Source organism: Notamacropus eugenii, chromosome 1, assembly GCF_028372415.1.
Source record: "Notamacropus eugenii isolate mMacEug1 chromosome 1, mMacEug1.pri_v2, whole genome shotgun sequence".
Taxonomy (NCBI): Eukaryota; Metazoa; Chordata; class Mammalia; order Diprotodontia; family Macropodidae; genus Notamacropus; species Notamacropus eugenii.
The window spans coordinates 480,048,283-480,070,060 of NC_092872.1; the positions used below are offsets into that span (position 1 = coordinate 480,048,283).

At 44.4% G+C, this 21,778-nt stretch overlaps 1 protein-coding gene across 4 annotated transcripts; it reads left to right on the forward strand.

Moving 5' to 3' along the window:
- The first annotated feature begins 36 nt into the window (after positions 1 to 36).
- TBC1D13 (TBC1 domain family member 13) lies at positions 37 to 21,687 on the forward strand. 4 transcript variants are annotated; one of them, XM_072632622.1, is made up of 13 exons: positions 37 to 239; positions 443 to 605; positions 2,325 to 2,398; positions 4,523 to 4,563; positions 5,280 to 5,341; positions 5,607 to 5,706; positions 6,758 to 6,840; positions 7,176 to 7,335; positions 8,790 to 9,000; positions 10,209 to 10,372; positions 11,323 to 11,483; positions 11,831 to 11,888; positions 18,011 to 21,687. In XM_072632622.1, the coding sequence occupies exons 2-13, from the start codon at positions 595 to 597 to the stop codon at positions 18,074 to 18,076; spliced, it is 1,191 nt and encodes a 396-aa protein (XP_072488723.1). In that variant the 5' UTR covers positions 37 to 239; positions 443 to 594; the 3' UTR covers positions 18,077 to 21,687. The 4 variants fall into 4 exon arrangements, with proteins under 4 accessions (XP_072488723.1, XP_072488724.1, XP_072488722.1 ...); XM_072632623.1 differs by having other exon boundaries at positions 224 to 340; XM_072632621.1 differs by lacking the exons at positions 37 to 239; positions 443 to 605 and adding an exon at positions 821 to 892.
- The last annotated feature ends 91 nt before the right edge of the window (positions 21,688 to 21,778 follow it).

Consider the following 21,778-nt stretch of genomic DNA (forward strand, 5'->3'; position numbering starts at 1 on the left):
GGAACTGGATTTGGAGCTGGAAGAAAGGCTGTAAACAGCAGAGGCAGGACTCGAACCCATAGACAGAGCGGGAAGGCACTTTAGGGACTGGCCGGTCCAGCCCCCTTCTTTCCGCCGAGGGCTAAGTGACTTGGCCAGGGTCAGGACCAGGACTGGAGTCCTCCGACCCCCAATCCAGCATTTCTTAGTGTCTTCTGTCCTCTCAGCACACGCACCCAGTATCTCAGGATGGTGCCGGGGTGAGTGGGAAACCTTCCTTTGCGACTGACCCGTGGAGGAAGGAGCCCCGCTCCTGCGTGGGACCCTGACCTCCACAGCCTAGCTTTGCCAGGGATTCGCAGTGAGTCCTTGGCGGGTCACTGTCCTTTTCTGAGCCCAGTTTCTGGCCCAGATCCAATAACCACCGATTCCTTCCTTCCTTCCTTCCACAAACGTGGATCAGGTGCCTGCTGAAGGCAGACCCGTTAGCGGACCGCGCAGGCTCTAGTCACTTCGGAGCTTCGGGGCCTTGTGCGCTCCCCAGGGGGCGCTAGGGGAGCCGCAGCCAGGCGGCGGCTCGGGCAGGACCAGGCTCCTCAGGGCGCTGGACAAAGGATGACCGCCAGGTAGGAAAAGCCACCGAGCCCAGGGAAAGCTCCGCCCCAGGCAAAGGCGATGAGTGGGTGGAGCCCGGAGGGCGGAGTCCGTGCTGGACTGTGGCCTGCTGGGGGTCCGGAGTCGGGGAGCTGCGGGCTGCGGGGGCGGGGCGGCCGGCCGGAACGGCGGCGCAGGGGTTGCGCTTCCGGCCGGAGGCTTTTTTTCTGCGCTCCGTGGCATTCGCAGGGGGCTGGGTTGGGGGGTGGGGGGGGGCGAATCCGGAAGTCAACAACATGTCGAGTCGGCACCAGAGCCGGTGAGCTGTGTGGGGGCCCGAGGGGCTGGGGGGGTCGTACCGGAGACCGCACAGGGGCCGGGCCGGCTGCCGTCCCCTCCCTCATCCCGTAACACGCCCCCCCATCCTGCTCCCCGCTGTGCGGGCGGGATCAGGGGACTCTCTCCCAGGGACCCTGTCTGCTCCCGACAAGTCCCGCACTCTGCTCTCTCTTGTCCCCGGGCCCTCCCCGCCCCACCCTGCCTCCTCTGGGACTCTGTCCTCTCCCTGCCCTGCCCAGCGCTCCCCCCATCCCTCGTCCTCCCCCTTCTTCCCCCAGGTCTCACTGTTGTCCCTCGTCTGTCCCCCCATTCTTTGCCTCCCCCGCCCCTGCTACACTCTCGTCCCTTTTCTTCCAGCCTCTGCATTCTCCATCCCTTTTCCTCCTCCGTGCCCTCCATCCTAACTCCTTTTGCTGCCATTTTTCTTTCCTCTTCTCCCGTCCTCCCAAATCCCCATCACCTCTTACTCATCCCCACCCATTTCTTTTGTAGAGAATCTTCATTTTCTTTTAACTATACCTTCCCTCATTTTCATAAGGCTTCCTTTGCCCTCTATCACCCCGTTCTCTTTCCCTAGTTCTCCAAGTCCCAGGCCTTGGGCATTCCCTGCTTTCTGATCAGCAGTCTCTTTAGTCATGGGAGAGTGAGGGGCAGAAGGGAGACCAGAGTCTTTCCAGATTCCTTTGTTGGCAGGAGGCCGCCTTCCATTAGTGTAGCAGCTTTGGGGGAGAACCCCGTATTCCAGGGAAGGCCTTGTCAAGTCAGAGGTGATTTTTACTATCATCTCGGAACTTGAGAGATGCCAGTCATGGTTCTCGGTCTTGTAAGAAAGGAGAAACCATATGTCATAGTTCCCTGCCTCACCTTCAGAAGTGATAAAAGCCTCAGGTTTATTATTGGCTTTTCCTGTCTTGTCCTATGGCCCAGCTTAGATTGCAAAAATAAATTTGAGTGAAATAGTTGGCATAACTCACAAAGGTTATGGTACAAGTGGATGTATTTTAGGGGAAGCATGGGCCTGGAAATCAGGGTGCCCATGTTCTAGACTGTCTTCAAATTGACTAGTTTAGTATGTGATTTTGAGCAAAAACATTTCTCCTTTTTGGATGTCAGTTTCTGTGTATAATGAGAGGGTTGGACTAGATGATCTGGGAGGTCCTTCACTCTGAGTTTCTTTTATTTTGGACTAATTTGATGTTGAGTAAGGGTTTTTTAAGTTGTTAGTATGTCTAATAAGTAGCTGCCAAAAGTTTTCTTGAGAAAGCAACTCTGCAGCAGTTGACAGAATATGTTACTCTGAAAAAAAGTGAGTACAAATGTCCAGAGAATGAGAGAAGTCTTGGAGACAAGTCCCTACCCTAAAGAGTTACGGTATCTATGGGTCTTTTGATGGTGATGTTCTTTTCTTTTAGAATTGCAGATTTCCAGGATGTCCTGAGGGAGCCCAAAATTGCCCTGGGGAAGCTTCGAGAACTCAGTTTCAGTGGTAAGGCAATTTTATGTTCTTGGGAATAGGACTAAGAATAGAGAGGCAGGAACAGGGGCCTCATTTCCAAACCTGGCCTGATCTAAGATAGTTCTAGAAATAGTCCCTAGAAGTATTTGCCAGTATCCTTGCAACTGAATTGCCTGTGACTATGATGGACTTGGGCTTTTGATCCACACCTAGTATGATGACAGTGGTTACCATTGTCAGGAGAATTAAAGGTCCCCTCCAAGATCTTTTCCTCTTTAGAGTTGCTGAAGCTATCACAGCATTTTCAGCCAGGAGCTCTTCCATGTAGGAGTCATGCTGTTCTGGGGAACTTTTTAGGTTTAAAGAAGCCTACCCTAGTTCTAGGAGCTATGTAGTGGACTTCTTAAATGCCTTCATCTGGTTTGTCCTGGAATTACTTCTGTTTTTTCCTCATTTCTTAGAATCATAAGATTGACTCCAAAACTGAACAAGACCATATTGAACTTTGGTTAGTGGTGAAATTCCAGCCAAGAAACACTGATTGTATCAATGTTTAACTTGGTTTTAACTGGCGCTGTGCACACTCAGAGAAGAGATATCTGTTCTTTACCTGGCTTTTAAAAAATATCATTGGTGACTTAAATGGTTCTTTATCATGTCTCATCCTGCAGAAACTGCTTCTTTTTAAAATAATTTGGGCAGCTGGGTGGTGAAGAAGTAGAGCCTGTAGTTAGTTAAAATCTATCCTTAGATATCCTCAGACACTAAATGGATGTGTGACCTTGGACAAGTCACTTAACCTCTGCCTCCCTCAGTTTTTTCATCTGTAAAATGGGGAACATAATAGCAGACACCTCCCCAGGTTGTTGTGATGATCAGATGAGATAACATGTATAAGGCACTGAACACTGTGTCTGGCGCACAGTAGGTGCTTCATAAATACTTGTTTCTTTCCTTCACAAAATAGTACAATAGCTCATTTGTATAGTACTTTACAGTTTTTGCAGTGATTGAAAAATGTCATCTCATTTGATCCACACAACAGCCCTTTGAGTTTGGTGCTCTTATTACTACCCCTGTTTACCGGATGAGATCAACAAATCCCAGAGAGTTAAAGTGATTTGCCAATGAAACTAGCACCTACCTAAGGTGGGATTTGTGTCCAGGCTCTCTCCAAGTCCAGTGCTCTATCATTTAAGCCAGTGATGTCACACTGAAATAGAAATGGGGCCACTGGACCTACATAAGAATCCCTATAGATACGTATTAGTGCTATCTGTTTTTTGATATTTTTATTTATTTTGTCAAATATTTCTCAATTACATTTTAATCTGGCTTAATGCCACACTCAGGAGTATTGCAGGCTGCATATGTTTGATACCTCTGCTCTAAGCTATGCTGCCTGTCTCTTACCATTTTAAGTAAGATATGCCAAATAAAGGCTCTTTTCTTGCCTCAAATTAAATTGAGATGTTGAGGAATTTACAATTTGAGTTTCTTTATATACTGATGCATTTGTAAAATGGAAATCCTTCAGAATCAAGAGAGGTTTGTCCTCCTGTGTACAAATGTTAAGCTAAAGCATGTGGATGGACATTGAATCTCCAGGGATTTTAGAGAGAGTACCTTGATTGCGCTACAGACTCTGACGTTTTAGATGAGTTTTATGCTAAGTCAGAGGATATGTTGACTTATCTATTAGATATATAGTCATTTGAAATGTATAAAACATCTTGTTGAGAGAAGATCCTCCCCTCGGGGTCCACAGATAGATACGTCCCATTGGAATTCTGGAACCTCTCCTCAGAGGAGAAAATTGAAGATTCAGAATGTTCATTGATCTGTTTGTAATGCAGAGCAAGAATGTCTTTTTTTCCTCAAGCATTGTGCTTGATCAAATCTTTCTTTACCACTAGAGTAAATGAGGTCATTGCCTGGCTTTGTTAGGGTACAGAGAAATGCCTTCCTGGAAGCAGAAACTCCTAGCTGCTTCTGGTATGTATTCAGGATCCTGTCTTAGTGATCCCTAAGGGATAAGTTAAATCTTTGGCATTGTATCTTATGCCATCCCTACCACCATCATGAGTTTAAACGTAGTCCCTTATGTGCAGACACTGTCCCAAGTGAGTGACCTTTGCCTGATGTATTCTACAGGGATCCCTTGTGAGGGTGGACTGCGCTGCCTTTGCTGGAAGGTGGGTGTTCCTGGGGGCTTGGCTTTAGCTCCCCCTGTGAGTACATGAGCTTCTGCATGGGGTAGCCCTCCTCTTGCTCTCTACTACTGGTTGGAAGGCTTTTGCTGGTGGTTATTGGTTTTCTGTTCCTCTTTGATGCTCTCTCCAGGAGCCTTTTTGGGGCTTGTTCTCTGCCCTCTCATACCAAACTCATTCATAAACAGTCACAGAGTAAACATTTCCTTGATACTTCCTAGAACAGGTAATCCCTTTCAGGAAATCAGGTAATAACCCCAACCCTAATTTAACTCTCTTCTTCAATCAGAGGACCTTCAAATGTCCTTGAGCCTTAAAAGCCTTCATCTATGGGATGTGGGGAGGTGATATGCATGGGGTTTAAGAAATCATGGATTTGCTCAGTGGCTCTGGCCCAAGCCAGAAGGAAAAGCCAGATTTTCTGTCTTCCAGCTTTCCTGTAGCCCAACAGAGGATCTTCTAAACAAGGGCTGATGTTATAGTTTAGAAGACATATTAGAAGAAAAGCAGGGACAAGGGATGACTTTGGGGTATGGCAGGAGGAGTGAAACCACTGAGTAAAGAGTAAAGGGTAATCTCATCCCCACATTCCTAAGGATACAATCTCTGAGCTTGTTCCTATCAGAAATCTCCCAGCGTTTCTTCCCCAGGGCTCCTGTCAGTGCAGAATGCCAGAACCTCAATCTTTTCCCTTTGTGCAGATTCTTTTGAACTACCTCCCCTTGGAGAGGGCCTCATGGACCTCCATCCTGGCCAAGCAGAGGTGAGCTTCCAAGGGGAGTGATTTTTCCTTAATGCAATCACAGTTTTTTCCCCAGGAGAAATGAGTTGGTCTCAGCTGAAGAAAGCCAGACACATTATCTTTATGCTGAATTGATCAAGAGCTCTGGTCAAGGTGTGTGAGTGTGTGCGCATGTGCGTGTGTGTGTGCACGTGTGTGTGCACGTGTGTGTGCCTGTGTGTGTGTGTAAAGAAGGAGCCAGCCTTTTACTCTATGCTGCTGACCTATCTCCTTCTCCTCTTGACAGGGAGCTGTATTCCCAGTTCCTGAGAGAAATGATCATTCAGCCTGGCATAGCCAAAGCTAACCTGGGTGTATCTAGAGAGGATGTCACTTTTGAAGACCATGTGAGTGCCAAGGGCCAACTGCTGATTTAATTAAAGAAATTGAAGAGGTGCTTGTTAGGAGTAGCAGGTGCTTGCAGCCCAGAGGGATTTCTCCCTGGTTTCAGAAATCTCTTATGTCTTTCTTTATCACTCTCCCCCACCTTCCTGCCTCTGGGGGTGGTTTTGCTTCATTCCATTCCTCTACTAGCCTCCCTGTTCCTACTGATGATTGTCAAACATAGCTTTTAACTGAATGACTTCCAAGGGCAGCTATTGTCCCACTGTCCTCCCAGGACCTTGATAAATCAGGAGCTGCTTCTCTCTTGCCCTTTCCTCAGATTTAGAGAAGGGCAAGAGCTGAAATGGAATAACCTGCTCTTTCAAGCTAGGCGAGGCATCAAGCACATACACATGCCTTGAACCTCTCTCCATGCCAGAGATTGCTAGTTGCAGTAAGGGGTGCAAAAGAAATATAAGCCACAGTTTACAGTTTAGCTGAAGCAAACAAGACCACTCTTTCCTTGCTTTGCTAGTCCCAAATAAAAGCTTAACTATACCATGGAAGTTCAAAGGAGTAAGGGCTTACCATGGGATAAAAAGGTTTACAAGAAAGGTTCTCTTTGACCTGGCCCTTGAAGGAGTTGATCAGAGAGAAGAGAGCATCCCAGGTGAGAAGGCCCATAATATGTTTGGAAGACAATGAAAAAAATCTGACTGTGGCTGAGGGTTCATATAGGAGAGTAGCAGTAGGCAGAGTGGGTAGAAAAATAGCCTTTGGCCAAATTGCGGAGGGCCTTAAATGCTAGACTAAGAAGTTTGGACTAATCTATCCTTTTGGCAGTGGTCATGATACCTTCTTGTTCCATCTGCATAGCTAAAAACATTGAAATTTCCAAGGCTGACCACATTTGGGGCTATAGATGACAAGTCTAACTATAATTGTTTTTCCCTGCCTTATGTAGGAGGCAGGATCTCTTTACAGTCCTAAGAACCAAGCTTGACAAATGTCCTTGACTCTGGACTGTTCTTGTTTGAGATGAGGCTACTGATCCTACTTCTTCTCTCTACCTAGCCACTCAATCCAAACCCTGATAGTCGGTGGAACACCTACTTCAAGGACAATGAGGTGTTACTGCAGATAGACAAAGATGTCCGGTGAGTGTGGAGTCGGCCAGGTGGAGGAAGTGGGAAGAGACCCAGATAAGGCACTCAGACCACTTTGGAGTTCTTTGTGGTTGCTTGGCACATTGCTGTTTCTTCCCCAGCAGGCCTGTGGTAAGGAGGCCTGAAAAGCAGTTTATGGAGTTGTATACAGGAAGCTGAAAACCAGACCATATTGGTGATAGAACTGGAGAAGAGGAATCTGGAGGCTGATTGCCTGTGGTGCTAGGACTTGGCATCCCTGAGTTGGAATCAGATCCTTTTCACTGTCTCAGCTTCATTCATTCAACATAGATTTATTGGTGTTCCTGTCTTCTTTCCTGCTTTAGGAGGCTGTGCCCAGACATATCCTTTTTTCAGAGGCCTACAGATTACCCATGCCTCCTCATCCTAGACCCTCAGAATGAATTTGAAACCCTCCGCAAGCGGGTGGAGCAGACTACATTGAAATCACAGACAGTGGCAAAAAACCGGAGCGGAGTCACCAATGTGAGAGCCAGAGTGGGAGGGATGGAAACCTTCATAAAGCAGTTCCTTTCTCAGACATCCTCCTTCCTGTTGCTGCCCACAGGGCAATAGCCATTCCAGGTTGTTTGGGGTAGTCCATTCTTGATATTAGTGATCGTTCTTAAGTGGTTCAAAGCCATCATAACCATTAATGAGGGCTATTCACAAAGAAAGTTTACAGTATATTTTTAAGAAACTGCTTCTTTTGCAAGATAAGTGAGTATTACAGGGGATTAAGTAACAATTTAGTACTGGCTGTTCTGTATGATGTCCCAGTTATTCAAATTTTTTTGTAGTATGAGGCAAGCTTTGTGAAATAGGTAAAATATAGAGTTTGTTAGTCTTGTATTTTTTTAACACAGTTAAAATTGTGCTCCTTCCTTCTTTTCCAAATCTATGCATGTCATTTTTGACGTATGTCCTTTTCTGCTTGAAAACATTCTCTTTATAAGCACCAAGTTAGTGTTGAATTTCTGCAGTGAAATTTTTTTTTTTTAATCAAATCATAGGCCACACTTTTCTGGTAACCTTATGTCTAGGAGAGTAGCAGAAGTTGGTGTTTTGTGTGTGTGTGTGTGTGTGTGTGTGTGTGTGTGTGTGTGTATACATACATATCTTTATCTTGAGAATCATTGGTAGTTATAGGTATTCTTATATATGAACAAGAGTGTTTGGTAAGAAAAAGAAACATTCAGACATTTTCAATGGGCTTATGCCAAGTTTTAGAAAGTTCCAAATGATCTTCATTACAAGGGTTCCATAGATGTCTAGCAAAATATTATTTGATCCAGGAAAGTATTTCACTAAAGGAAGTATATTAAGAAATAACCTTGTAAGCTTAACCTTTTGAATACCCTTTGTCTTTGGCTGCTGGTCTTCTGGTGGCAGGAAAAGGATCATTGGTTTTCCATTCAGAGATCTCTCTAGTTGTCTGGAGGGGTATTCCTTCTTGCCACTGGGTGTCAACTCACCTTCTATTCCATCATAACCTTTGAGTCTTACAAGACACAGAATTAATAGAAAAACTAATTAAATATTTGATTAAGACATTACTTTTCCCTTAGCCTCTTGCAGTGAACTTTTCTTGGCTTCCCTCGATGCAATGCAGAATCTTTCAAGGGTTGTCAAACTCAAATAGATACAGACCCATTAATCCATACATTAGGATTCCTGCAGGGACATATTGGCTTAGTTCTAAAATATGTTGTCTATGCTTTGTTGTATTTTTATTTATTTTGTCAAATATTTCTTAATTATATCTCAGTCTGGTTTGGACTATACTGGGCAGTGTTGCCTCCATCCTCATGTGGCTCACAGGCTGCCTGTTTGACACTCTGCTCTAAACTACACATACCTCTAGCACACACTCCTTAGTTGGAGAATAGGCCTTATGGTTCCAGAGGGTTTTCTTTAACATGTAGTTCCTTTCTGTACAGATGAGCTCACCTCCTAAGAGCCCAGCTAAAAATTCACTAAGTGAGTATCAAATGTTGCCCAATGGTTGTGAATACCACTGGGAAGTGGTGGAGCGAATTCTGTTCATCTATGCGAAGCTGAACCCAGGCATTGCTTACGTCCAGGGTATGAATGAAATCGTGGGGCCTCTCTACTACACCTTTGCTACGGATCCCAATAGTGAATGGAAAGGTGAGAGACTCAAGAATGACCCATTACCCCTAGGTTCCTGCTTCTGCCTCTAGGATCCCTACTTTCCCAATTTCCCCTCCCTCTCAAAGGAATGGGGAAATGAAATCCAGTGAAAAAATCAGGAAACATTATGGGAAGGCATTACTGTATAGTAGAAAGAGCATTGGACCTAGGATTTGGGAGGCCTTGGATTCTAATCCTGGCCTTGCCAGTAACTGTAACCACTGTCTTTCCCAGTTTCTTCTTCTGTCAAATAGGAATCAGAAGGTTATGATTGGAAGGGATCTCAGACCACTGGGTTCATCTCCCTCATTATGATGCTGATCAGGACCTAAAGATCAAAAAGATGAAATGACCTTTCTCCAGTCCTGTGGCTCATTATTGGTGTCCAACTGGGACAAGAGCCCTGGTCCAGTGCTCTTTTTCTTGCACTCTTAGTAATTCCTGCCCTGTTTGCCTCCCAGGCTGTTGATAGCAGATGCTTAATCAGTGCTAACTCTATTGAATTATTGTGAAGATCAAGGAAGATAAAATGTATTCATTCAGCAAACATTTATGAGAAGTGTGTTCTGGGCAATGCAAATATAAATAAAGCATGGCCCATGCTGTAGATGACTCAACGAATAGATGTAGTACCACTTAGTCCCTAAGAGTAGTACAAAGAACTTCATGTTTGTGAAATTGTCTTGAAAATCTCAAAGTGCTACACTAATGTAAGGTATCATTATTGTTATTGTGCTTGGGACACTATAATTGGTAAAGTAAGGGATGCAAAGAGAGATGGTCTCTGCCTTCAAGGAGCTTTGTTTAAAGGAGAGAAAACCTGTGTTTTTCACCTGTGTGAAGGACTTAAATGAAAATAGTAGTCTTAAAAACACAGCAAGGGGAACCACCTGCACACAATTAAAGATGTTAGGCAGTACACAGTCATTTCCTTTGCACGATTTAGGACATGGCTAAGCATGTAGAGGAGTGTAGGATCCTTGTGGGATGGGTTGGTCAAGAAAGATTTCACAGACAAAGGATTTAAGTGAGGCCCCAAAGGATGGCTAAGATTTGTCTCGGCAGAGCCGAGGAAGAGGAAAGGATTGTAGGTGGGTGCCCCAGCCTGAACGGAGGACTGTGGTGGGGAAGACGTATAACTGCTTCCTTGCTCTTTCTCTGTGCCGGTTGAAGCCCCCAGCCCCAGCCCCTCGGGTCTCTTCCAGAACATGCTGAGGCAGACACATTTTTCTGCTTCACCAACCTGATGTCTGAGATCCGAGACAACTTCATCAAGAGCCTGGATGACTCCCAGTGTGGCATCACATACAAGATGGAAAAGGTGTACTCTACCCTGAAGGAGAAGGATGTGGAGCTCTACTTGAAGCTGGTGAGGAAAGCCGTCAGGGACCATTTAATCCTGTTCCTGTAATTATCAGTGTTGGTCTACATATAGCTGATGATTGAGGGAGAACTTGGAATTTTAGGGCTTCTGGTTGGTTTTCCTACATCAAGTCTTTTCTAACTCCATCCAGTTCATCCTCTTTACTGCCAAAGTGAGTCTCTTAAAGTGCATCTCACCATTTTATTCGCTACTCAATAAACAATAGTGGTTCCTGATTGCCTCCAGGAACAAATATAAAATTCTCTGGCAAACCTTACTATTTCCCACCTTTCTTTTTCCACCTTACTTTTCTTCTTACCAGTCTTCTTACACTTTATTTACCTCCAAATATTGTATAATCTAGAGCCATTGACTTTCTTGCTATTTTTTTACACATACTACTTAATCTCCCAACTCTTGGCTTTTTCACTGGCTTTCCGCTATGCCTGGAATGCTCTTTTGCCTCATCTCTCAAATCCCACCTACAGGAGACTTTTCTGTCCTTTTGTCCCTCTTCTTCCTTTTCTTCTTCCTCCTCTTTCTCCTTCCCCATTATCCCCTCTTTCCCTCTGGTATCGCTTTCCATTTATCCTGTAAATATCTTGTATGTACATAATTTTTTGCCTGCTATCTTTCCCAGTACAGTATGAGCTCCTTGCGGGTAAGGACCTTCTTTTTGCCTTTCTTCGTGTTGCCACTGCTTAGCATTGTGCCTACAGTACACATTGTGCCCACATACTAAGTATTTAATAAATATTTGTTGACTGGATGACTTCCTGTCCTTCAGCAGTCCTGGTAGGAGGTGTGTTCAGAGAACTGATAACTTAAAATATGACTTGCAAATGGATGCTCAGTTGAGATATGGTTAAAACAGATTCTTGAGGGAAAGGATGTTGGAAGAACAATTGCCCAGAGATGGCTATCCTAACCCCAAATTGCCTTCACTTAACCCATAGCAAGAGCAAAACATCAAGCCACAATTCTTTGCTTTCCGATGGCTGACGCTGCTACTGTCCCAGGAGTTCCTGCTTCCTGATGTCATCCGCATCTGGGATACCCTCTTCGCTGATGACAACCGATTTGACTTCCTCCTCCTTGTCTGCTGCGCCATGTTGATGTGAGTTTCCTGTGAATCAGAAATGCTCTCCCTCAACTGGGCAGTGTGGAGGAGGCCATGGGATGGGATTGGGAGGAATGCCAGAAGAAGGAATAAAGAACTCTATTATTTGGCCAGAATGGGGTTTTTAAGTAGAGAAATCACTCTGATGATTTGATGTTGGGATTGTTTTGGAGAGCATTCCACAAAACTCCTCATTGGTGGTTGGAGGAAAGACATTATTGGTCAAGCAGGATCCTTTCTCAGGAACATCTGGACCATATCTTGACCTGTTAGTGATAGATGTCTATAGTCTATGGATATCTTTGTTGAAATTTGAAGGTTGTGTTGGAATTTGCTTTCTTTAGATTGATCCGGGAGCAGTTATTGGGAGGGGACTTCACCTTAAACATGAGGCTGCTTCAGGTAAGGGCCTGGGAGAATCCAGGCTGAGAAGAACGGTAGAGCCAACAGCTATGTTGAACTATCCTTTCAGAGGAATCCTCTCAGGGAGACTACTGACAGGGAGATGGGGGGCTCAGAGAGCCTTTGTTCTTTGAAGATTAATGGTAACAGTTGTTTTGAGAGGTACCACGGTTGAGGGTGGCAGGGGGGAAGAGATAGTTAATCAGTAAGTATTTATTATCTACTCTGTGCTAGGCACCAGGGTACAGAGTACAAAGAATAGGACAGTCCCTTCTCACAAAGATCTTACATTCCCATGGGGGAGAAAACAGGGACATAAATAAATACACACAGTATAACAATAAAGCAAATATTTACTAAATTCTTAAGTACATGGTAATTTGGGAGGTGCAGATTAGCATGCAGAAGATCTCACTTGAGCTTACAGAAGGAGATTCTGTGAGGTGGAGGTAAGAAGGAGAAAACGCATTTCCAAAGTGCGAGGTGAGTAGTGCAGAGGCACTGAGAAGGAGTGTCATGGGACATGAAGAGAGAGTCTGAATTTCAAAATGCATAAGGGAGAGTAATGTCTGGGAATGTGAAACAGGTAGATCATGATGTATAGAGAGTGAAAGACCAAACAGAATAGTATATTTTATCCCAGATGCAATAGGAAACCACTGGAACTGACTGAGTAGAGGGGTCACACAATCATGTCTGTGTATAAGGAAAATTACTTTGGTGTCCATAGTATAGGTTAGACCAGAGTGGGCTAGTGAGGGCATTTCAATAGTCTCACAAGAAATGGTGCAGGCCTAAGCCAGGATGGTGTGTGTGAGTGAGAAAAGAGTTAAAGCCATGTGAGCTGAGAAAGTTACCAAGAAAGCATTTAGAAGGAGAAGTCCAAGACAGAACCTTAGGGAATATCCACAGTTAAGGGACTGAGTATGGATGATGAGCTAGCAAAATAAAACTGAGGCGACACTAGACAGGTAGGAAGGAATATCAAAAAAACCCCAGAGGAGGGGGTATCGATCAGCAGGAAGGCGGGGGTGGGGGTGGGCAACAGTGTCACATAGAGCAGAGAGGCCCAGGAACATGAAGACTGAAAGGTTAAAGATTTGAGAGAGAGAGAGAGAGAGAGAGAGAGAGAGGGAATGACTGAGATTGTAACCTGCCAGAGAAGATGGGAGGGGATAGGATCAAGGGCATATACAGAGAGTTAACAAGAAGGAGAGGATGGAAGAGGATGTCAGGAGGTTGTGAGATGAAGAGAATGAGAGAAGAGGAGCTCATATGAATGGTCTCAGTTTTCTCAGTAAAATAAGAGACAAGGTCCTCACCTGCTAGGGAGGAAAGACTTATGGACATGATAAGGAAAGGGGCTTGACATAGCTTCTGTAGGGAGTGAGAAGAAGAGTCAGCTGGGGGAATAAAATGACTGCCTTGCTGCAGTAAGGGCCCAGTTGAAGTTTTTATGTATGAATTTTTAATGTATGGTGATCAGAACAGTTGTGAGACTTCCTCCAGTTGCATTTAGTATCTCATACATAGGAGGTAGATGGTGGGAGTCATCTAGAAATAAGGACCAAGAGGGGAAAGGCGTAGGGAGAGGTAGAATGATAGGAAGTTATGGTCAGAAAGAAAAGGTCAGAATTTCTAGTAAGAGATGTGGAGAATGGCCTGGAGATAGATATGTGACAGCTTCTGTAATACCTAGTATTTATGTAGCATTTTAAGGTTTCCAAAGCACTTTACCCATATTATCTCATTTCCTCACAACAATGTTGGGAGGTAGGTGCTATTATTATCCCCATTTTACAGATGAGGAGCCTGAGGTTGAATAAGGTGACATTAGTTGGCCAGGCTTACACAAGCACAACACATCTGAGGCAGGAATTGAACTTGGGTAGGTCTTCTATACTCTCAAGTCCAGATCTCTGGACTTTTAATTAACCCATTTAATATGGGTTGTGTTAGAAAATTTTGATTGAATAGATTTGAGAGGAGGAAAGGTTGCTGCATGAAGGCAAAAGGTGTAAAAGGAAAGTCAACATGATGGTACATGATTTACCTAAGGTTACACAGCTAACTAGTAGGGGTGTAGAGGGCCCTAATTTGGGTGTGTGCCCCTGAGCACATTGTTTCCCCTTTGGGCTTCTTTTACCACTTGCAGTGCTCTGGTTCTTAAGGATTCAGATCTGCTGCCGTGATGCCAAGTTTGCTCCTGGAAACAGGACTATCTGCCCTCCTTCTGTTGCCACTACATATATTTCTTCCTTGGATTTATCACCACTCTGATCCCCTTAAGTTCTAGACCACTGTTTTTGAACCTCTTAATCCTAGTGATAATCAATCAGTAGGTGGTACAGTGGATAGAGCACCAGTGCAGGAGTCAGGAGGACCTGAGTTAAAATTTCACCTCAGACACGACACTCACTAGCTGTGTGACCTTGGGCAAGTCACTTAACCCCAATTGCCTCATCCTGGGCTGTCTCCAGTCATCCTGATGAATATCTGGTCACTGGATTCAGATGGGTCTGGAGGAGAAGTAAGCCGGGTGACCTGCACAGCCCTCCCTCACTCACAACAAAGTCAAGTGCAAGTCATGTCATTATTTCTCTGATGGCATGGTCTTGTTTGGCAACAAAGGACGAACACAACCAATCAGTAAACATTTATTAAGTGCCTACTATGTGCCATGTATAGGGCAGCTCAGTAGCACAGTGGATAGAGCACTGGGCCCAAAGTCAGGAAAACTCATCTTCCTGAGTTCAAATCTGGCCTCCGACACTTACTATCTATGTGACCCTGGTCAAGTCACTCAGCCCTATTTGCCTCAGTTTCCTCATCTGAAAAATGATCTGGAGAAGGAAATGGCAAACCATTCCAGTATCTTTACCAAGAAAACCTCAAATAGGGTCATAAAGAGTCAGACACAACTGTAGCAACAATAACATGCACACATGTATAAAATTATTCATGTGATATATAGTTATATAAGTTTATAATATATAATATAAAATTGTGTGATAAAAATATGTATATGTATATGTAAAATTTGATGCCTCAGTTTCCTCATCTGTAAAATGAGCTGGAGAAGAAAATGGCAAACCACTCTAGTGTAAAGATACTTGAAATCCAAGAAAACCCCAAATGGGGGTCCAAAGAGTGGGGACAAGACTGAAGCAACTGAACAGCAAATATACCAGATACTGTGCTAAAGTGCTGGGGATACAGAAAAGGGCAGAAAACAGTCCCTGCCCTCAAGGAGCTTATAATCTAATGGGGAAGCGACATGCAGACAAATATGTATGTATATAAGCAAAGTATTTACAGGACAAATAGATAATGGACAGAGGGGAGACACTGAAATTAAGAGGAGTTGGGGAAGGCTTTCTTTAGACGATGGGATTTTAGCTGGGATGCAAAGGAAGCCACAGAGGTCATTGGTCAGAGCCAAGGAGGCAGAATTTTCCAGGCATGGGGGACAGCCAGAGAAGGTGCCCAGAGCCAAGAGGTGGAGAATCTTGTTTATGATACAGCCAGGAGGTCATTGTGTCTGAGTCAAAGAGCACATGTTGGGGGGACAGGAAAGGTAGGAGGGGGCTGGGTTATGGAGGACTTTGAATGCCAAACACTGTTTTGTATAGGAAGCCACAGGAATTCTGAGCAGTGGGGTGACATAATTGGACCTTACTTTAGGAAAACCACTTTAATGGCTGAATACAGGATGGATAGGAGCAAGGATAGACTTGAGGCAGGCAGGCTCCCCAGCAGCAGGCCATGGCAGCAGTCCAGGGCTGCACTAGAGTGGTGGCAGTGTCAGAGGAGAGCAGGGACTGGATACAAGAGACGTACTTCAACAGTGAAATCAACAGACCCTGGCAACGGCTTGGATGTAAATGAAGAGAGATGATGAGCAGTGCAGGATGACATCCCAGGTACTACTGCGGGGATGGTTTTGCCCCCTACAGAAATAGAGAAGTTCTGTAGAAGGGGGGAAAGGTGTAGGGGGAAAAATAATGAGTTGTTTTGGACATAATGAACTTAAGACGTTTATTGGACATAGGATCTAAGGTGTCTGAAAGGCCTTTGTACATGCAGGATTAGAGGTCAGCAGAGCAATTAGAGCAGGATAGGTAGATTTGAGAATCATCAGCATAGAGACTGTCATTAAATCCGTGGGAGCTGATGAGATCCCCAAGTGAAGTAACAGAGGGAGAAAAGGGCCCAGGACAGAACCCAGTGGGGCACCTATAGTGAGAGGGCATGAGCTAGATCAGACATCAGCAAAAGGGACACAAAAAGATCAAGAACCAGGAGAAATAGTCCTGAAAACTTTGCAAGGAGAGAATGATCAGGAGTGTCAAAGGCTGCTGAGAGGTCAAGGAGAATGAGGATTGAGAAAACTCCATTAGATTTTGCAATTAAGAGATCATCAGTAACTTTGGACAGAGTACTTTCAGTAAAGTCAGAAGTTAAATTGTAAAGGGTTAAGAGGAAAGAGAGGAGAGGAAGTGAGGCACCCATTGTAAGTGAACAAACGGCAGAAGAAATAGAAGGCGATTGTTAGCAGGGATGGAAAGGATCAAGTGAGGATTTTTTCAGTATCAGGGAGACATGGGCATGTTTATAGGCAGTAGGACATGAGCCAGTAGACAGGCTGAGATTAAAAATAAATGACAGTGTAGTGAAGACAGGGGGCAATAATGTCTAACATTCATAAAGCACTTGAAAGTTGCAAAGTGCTATAGGTATGTTACTTCATTTGATCTTTACAACAGTTCTAAGAGGTGGTTGCTATTATTATCCCCAATTTACAGAGGAGGAAACTGAGGCTGAGGTTAAGGGACTTGCTCAGGGTTGAATGAATACAAAAGCATTAATCACTTGGCTGTGCCAAACCCTGGGGATACAAATAGAAAAGGCAAAGGAATCTCTGCTCTCCAGGAGCTCCATACTCTTACTTCAGGGAAATAGCACAAAAAAGAAAGTCCAGCTACCAGGTAGCTCGAAAGACCTGAACATCCTAAGAGTTCAGTGACAAGACCCAGAGGTCCTTAGGTTACGTGAGCAGGTCCATGGCATTGTCCAGGTATGGGGGAAGGACAGATGATAAGGCCTGGTCCTCAGTCTCATCAAAAGAGAAAGGGAACAAGCATTTAAGTGCCTATTATAGGCCAGGGGCTGTGCTTTACAAATATTTTCTCATTGAAGAGGTGAGTAGCCTGAAAAGGGAAGTGGGGCAGGGTGTTCCTGAAGGTGGAAGTAGGTTTTCCCTATTTTGGCCCTTCTTCTGTCCCATATGAGTTCTGTGACTAGCTTAAAGATGGTCAGGGAGGGTAGGGCACACCCTCACTTGGTGGTGGTATCTTTCTCCTGCCTGATCTTCCCAGTTGATAAATGTCTGAAGCAGTATTCAGACTTTCTGCCACCAACTGCAGTTCTTTTATCACCTTGTCTGATTCATACTATATGCTAAAACATGGATGACCAAGGATAGATTGCAAAACGTCCCAAAGTAGCTATAGACAAGGGTTGTTGGTCAGTTACTTGGGTTACATTCTGTTTCTAAATTTTTTGAGTGTGGTCATGTATTCCTTTCTTCTCCCCATAACTTTTTAAAACTTTTTTTGATCTTGAGTGGACACGTTGGCCACTCTTTCCCCATCCTTTTTAAAGGAGGGGCCTATTTTTATCCTATAGTACAACGTTTGGTGTTCTATACATGGTGTACGTACATGTGTATGTATATACTAAACATACAGAACTCACTTGAAGCCACAGAAAGACAGTGTGGAAATCAGAGATAGAGTGTGGGGACAGATTGAGTGATGGAAAAAAGACTACTATCAGGTTCATTTACATTACATTACCGAGGGAACATAAAGTTAATGTCAGAGGAAACCAGCTTTACCATCTGTGGAATAGAAGTGCAAACAAAGTCCATCTAGGGTGGATGTTCAGTTAGATGAGTTACCTAAGGAAGCTGGAACTCTTGTGAGTTATGGACTGCACAGGAAAAAGGACTTTATTAACATTCCTTGGCTTAGCAGCAGCTTCCTCCAGCCCCTGAATTCTTTGCTGATGGTAAGGGTACATCCATATTACAAACCTCTGTCATTTTCGTCCCTCTCCAGGATTACCCCATCACAGATGTTCGTCACATCCTACAGAAAGCCAAGGAGCTCCAAGACTCGAAGTAGGCTGGTAGCAGGGAGGCTTAGGACTCCCATCTACCTAAGGAAAGGCCCAGTGGTCAAGGCTGAATCTGAATTAGCCTTTGGAGACTCCCAGATGCCTCCGCTTTGCTTGGAGCTGTTGGGGCAGTAGAGTTCAAGCTAATTGAATACCCTGCTCCCAGTGCCACTTCTCCACATGACCTAATCAGCACCTCCGAAGCAGCTCCATTCTTTTATAATTGTATTTTATTTTCTTAGTTTGACTTTTCATTATCTGTCTAATGTCTCCCATTCCCTTCTCAATTTCTACCACACACTCTACACCCTTTGATCAGTTTCCTCCAGGCCATTTCAGGATTGGAGCCAACCAGACTCACTTTCTTTGGAAGGTCTGCCTGGAAGTTGATAAGGGTCCCTTCATGTTTCTGCCTCCCTCTCTTTCCCTAAGTCCTGTTCTGGGGATCACAGCTATTGCTTTTCCTGCTTCTGGATCTGCCTCACCATATGTCGTGGGGGTGGGGAAGTAAAGAATTGTCCAGAGACCCTTCCCTTCATTCTTCCTCCTGACAGAGGCTTTGAAAGCTCCTTCCCTGAGAAAGCAACACTAGCAAGAACCAAGAGGCTGATAATGAGGAGCTTCTTTTCACTCTGTGTTTCTTTCTCCCCTCTCTCTTTCACTCTTCTGTTTTGCCTTATTTCAGGGCTATTTTCTTCACCAATTTTATCACAGGAATTAGTTGAATAGAATCCCCCGGTAGTGAATCACCTGATGACACTAAGACCCTATTTCCAGGGAGCTGAGGACAGTGGCAGTGCTGGGGAGCTTAGACTTTGCTTCCATGACTGCACAGAGTCAGGACCTTGGATGTCTCTTGCGCCCTCGAGTTCCTCGCCTTCAAACCTCTGTCCGCCATGTTTTGGCAGGCCCAGCGTTCTCTGAGTTTGGTTCCTTCACTGCTCAATGGAGATCACGAGTCACAAAGTTTTGCCCTATGGATGTTTGGGGCCTAACACCACCCAGAAAACCTTTGTTGCCTCTCCTCCCTTAAGTCTCTTTGTCTTTAGAACCCTAGAACCTTACCACTTGCCTGGAAAGGGCTCAGAGATCGGAGGTAGGGACCCAGCACCTATGGAAAGCAATGCATTTTGTTTCTTCAGTTCAGATCCAAGATTTTAACTGGAAATGAGAGTTCTTAATAGGAAAATGGCTTAGAATTATTAGCTTATAGTGATTTGGGGACAATTTGGGATTATTCCCCAAATAATGAGGAGACTGGGATCAGCAGGATATTCCCACTGGAGTCAGTTGCCACGCAGGCGCTTATTTTAATTTATAGTAGGGCTTTATCTCCAAAGAATGAGGACTGAGGAGCCCAAATGTGCTAGTACAGGGAAGTCCATTTGCTTAGGAACAAACCAGCACTCCATTGGCATAGATGCCAAAGCAGAACAATCCTAGAAGGGTTTCCTGGCTCTAGCCTTGATGTAGTAGTGGGTGAATGTGTTCAAAAGCATGTTATTTCTCTTTGGAATTTGTGTATTAGGAGAAGCTAGAAAGAATAAGGTATCATAGGGAAGAATCCTAAGGTTTATTTATTTTTTTCCTTTCCCATATCACATGACATTCAGTAGGTCCCAGGGTCATGGGTCTGACTCTCCAGTCCTTCTCCCTGTCATGTGCCTCTGTAGTTGTTTCCCAGGCTTGAATTCTGCCATATTCCTGATAAGGAGACAGTTTCTTTTACTGGTCCCACTTGTTAGGCTAGGGTCCTCATTTCATTTTTAACAGGATCTTTTTCATAAGCTTCTGTCTCCTGCTCTTGTCCTTCTAGTCCTGTCAGTATTTGGGAGAGTTTACTAAAACTCCATTATTTATTACAGATGGGCAAGTTTGGTGGTGGAAATGAATGTATGGCCCTAATGACTTGTCAAGTTACCTGGGAATCCTATTACTACTCTTCCTGCATTTTTTTGTCTTTTTGTAGCAGTCCAATTACAATTTCTGAACATCTCTGGCACTTTTGTAGGCTTGGTTCTGAAAGGAGGGAGAGAAAAAAATACATATATATGATTTCCTCTCATTTTTGCTCCCCCCCGGTACTTGCTTAGTTAGTGTTGTGGGTGATTCCTTTTAATTCCGCACTTCTGATTGCAACTGTGGAGTCTGTGGTAGTCTGGGGCAATAAGGAGGCAGATTGAGCAAAGAATTGCTTGTAGCAGATATTCTCCATCCCTCACCCCCAGCTTTAAATTCTTTAGGCTTTAGTTCTGCCTACTATCCTGGAGAATTTTAAGTGATAGGGCATGTACTTACTTGAAGTACCTGGGAGAATTAGATATTTCCTTCCATTTACTGGACAGAAGAAAATCAAGGAAGCACTTGCTGTATTCTTTCAGTGATTTTCCTCCTGGATGACCATTTTCTAAAACTACAAAGGAAGGGGCAGCTAGGTGATGTAGTGAATACAGCAGGAATAGTCAGGAATACCCAAGTTTAAATTCAACCTCAGACACTTGACACTGGCTACATGACCTTGGGCAAGTCACTTAACTCTGATTGCCTCTATTCCCCCTTCAGAAAAAAGAGTAAAACTTCAAAGGAAGGAGGAAGGAAGCTGTGTCATGTTTTCCAAGTCAGACCCTCTATGACTGTTCACTTGCTTTTCTCATGGACTAGTACAGTAGGTGATCCCTTCTCTGGCTTTTTTTTTTCTTTCCCTCTTCCAAGGACCCTAGGCTGGAAAAATATTGTTTTACCTTAAAGTACCAGGATTGTACCTCAATATTTTTATGGCCTGAGGGCTCTGGCTCAGGGGTCCAGCCAAGACTGCCCAGATAAGCTCAGATACATTCCCTTTTTGCCTTTTCCGGGCCTATACTGTGCTATATATATATAATCCTGTAACAAAGATGGGACCTGATCACCCCAGTAGCCTACCGCTATTCTCTGTACTGTCCTCATACTTTCTTAACCATGTAAGGAAGGCTGGGGTTATAGAGAGGATGTTGTGTTAGCAATGAGTCAAGCCATGAGAGGTTTAAATTGGGAAGTGTCCAGCAGAGGTGGGGAACCTGTGTCCTTGAGGCCACATGTGGCCCTGTAGGTCCTCAGGTCTACCCTTTTGACTGAGTCCAAGTTATACAGAACAAATCCTTTTGTTAAGGGAATTTGGGCTTTGAAGTTTGGATTCAGTCAAAGGGCTGCACTTGAGGACCTAGAGGGCCGCATGTAGCCTCGAGGCTGCAGGTTCCTCACCTCTGGTCCAGACTGTTGGTCTAGTTTGGTGCAGATCTGGCTTTCCTTCCCTTTGGTTAAGCCCCCAGATTCAAATGGTGGACTCATGAAAGTGGTCGGGTCTACAGACCTGGGTCCTAAGTCAGTGGTCTCCTAAAGGCTGGTACCTGTAGCATTGGCTGGCTAGAGGCAGGCCTTTCCATTGGAGAACTTCCTCAAGAACTGGACCTAAGGCCCCAGCCCACACCTCAGACTTTTTCCAGTTTTTTTGTGTGTGGTATCCAGAAGGCATTTCTTTGGATTGCTCAGAATGTGTTTTCTTTTAAATTTTTTGTGTCTTAATCAGTGCTGTTCATAACAACTTGTCTTAATAAATCATGTGTCTTTCCTTTGCAGTGGACCCACTGGATATGATTGAGTTGTACTAAAACAGTTCTGTAATAGAAGATATTATGATGAGGTCAGAGAACTATTGTGATACCAGAAGTATC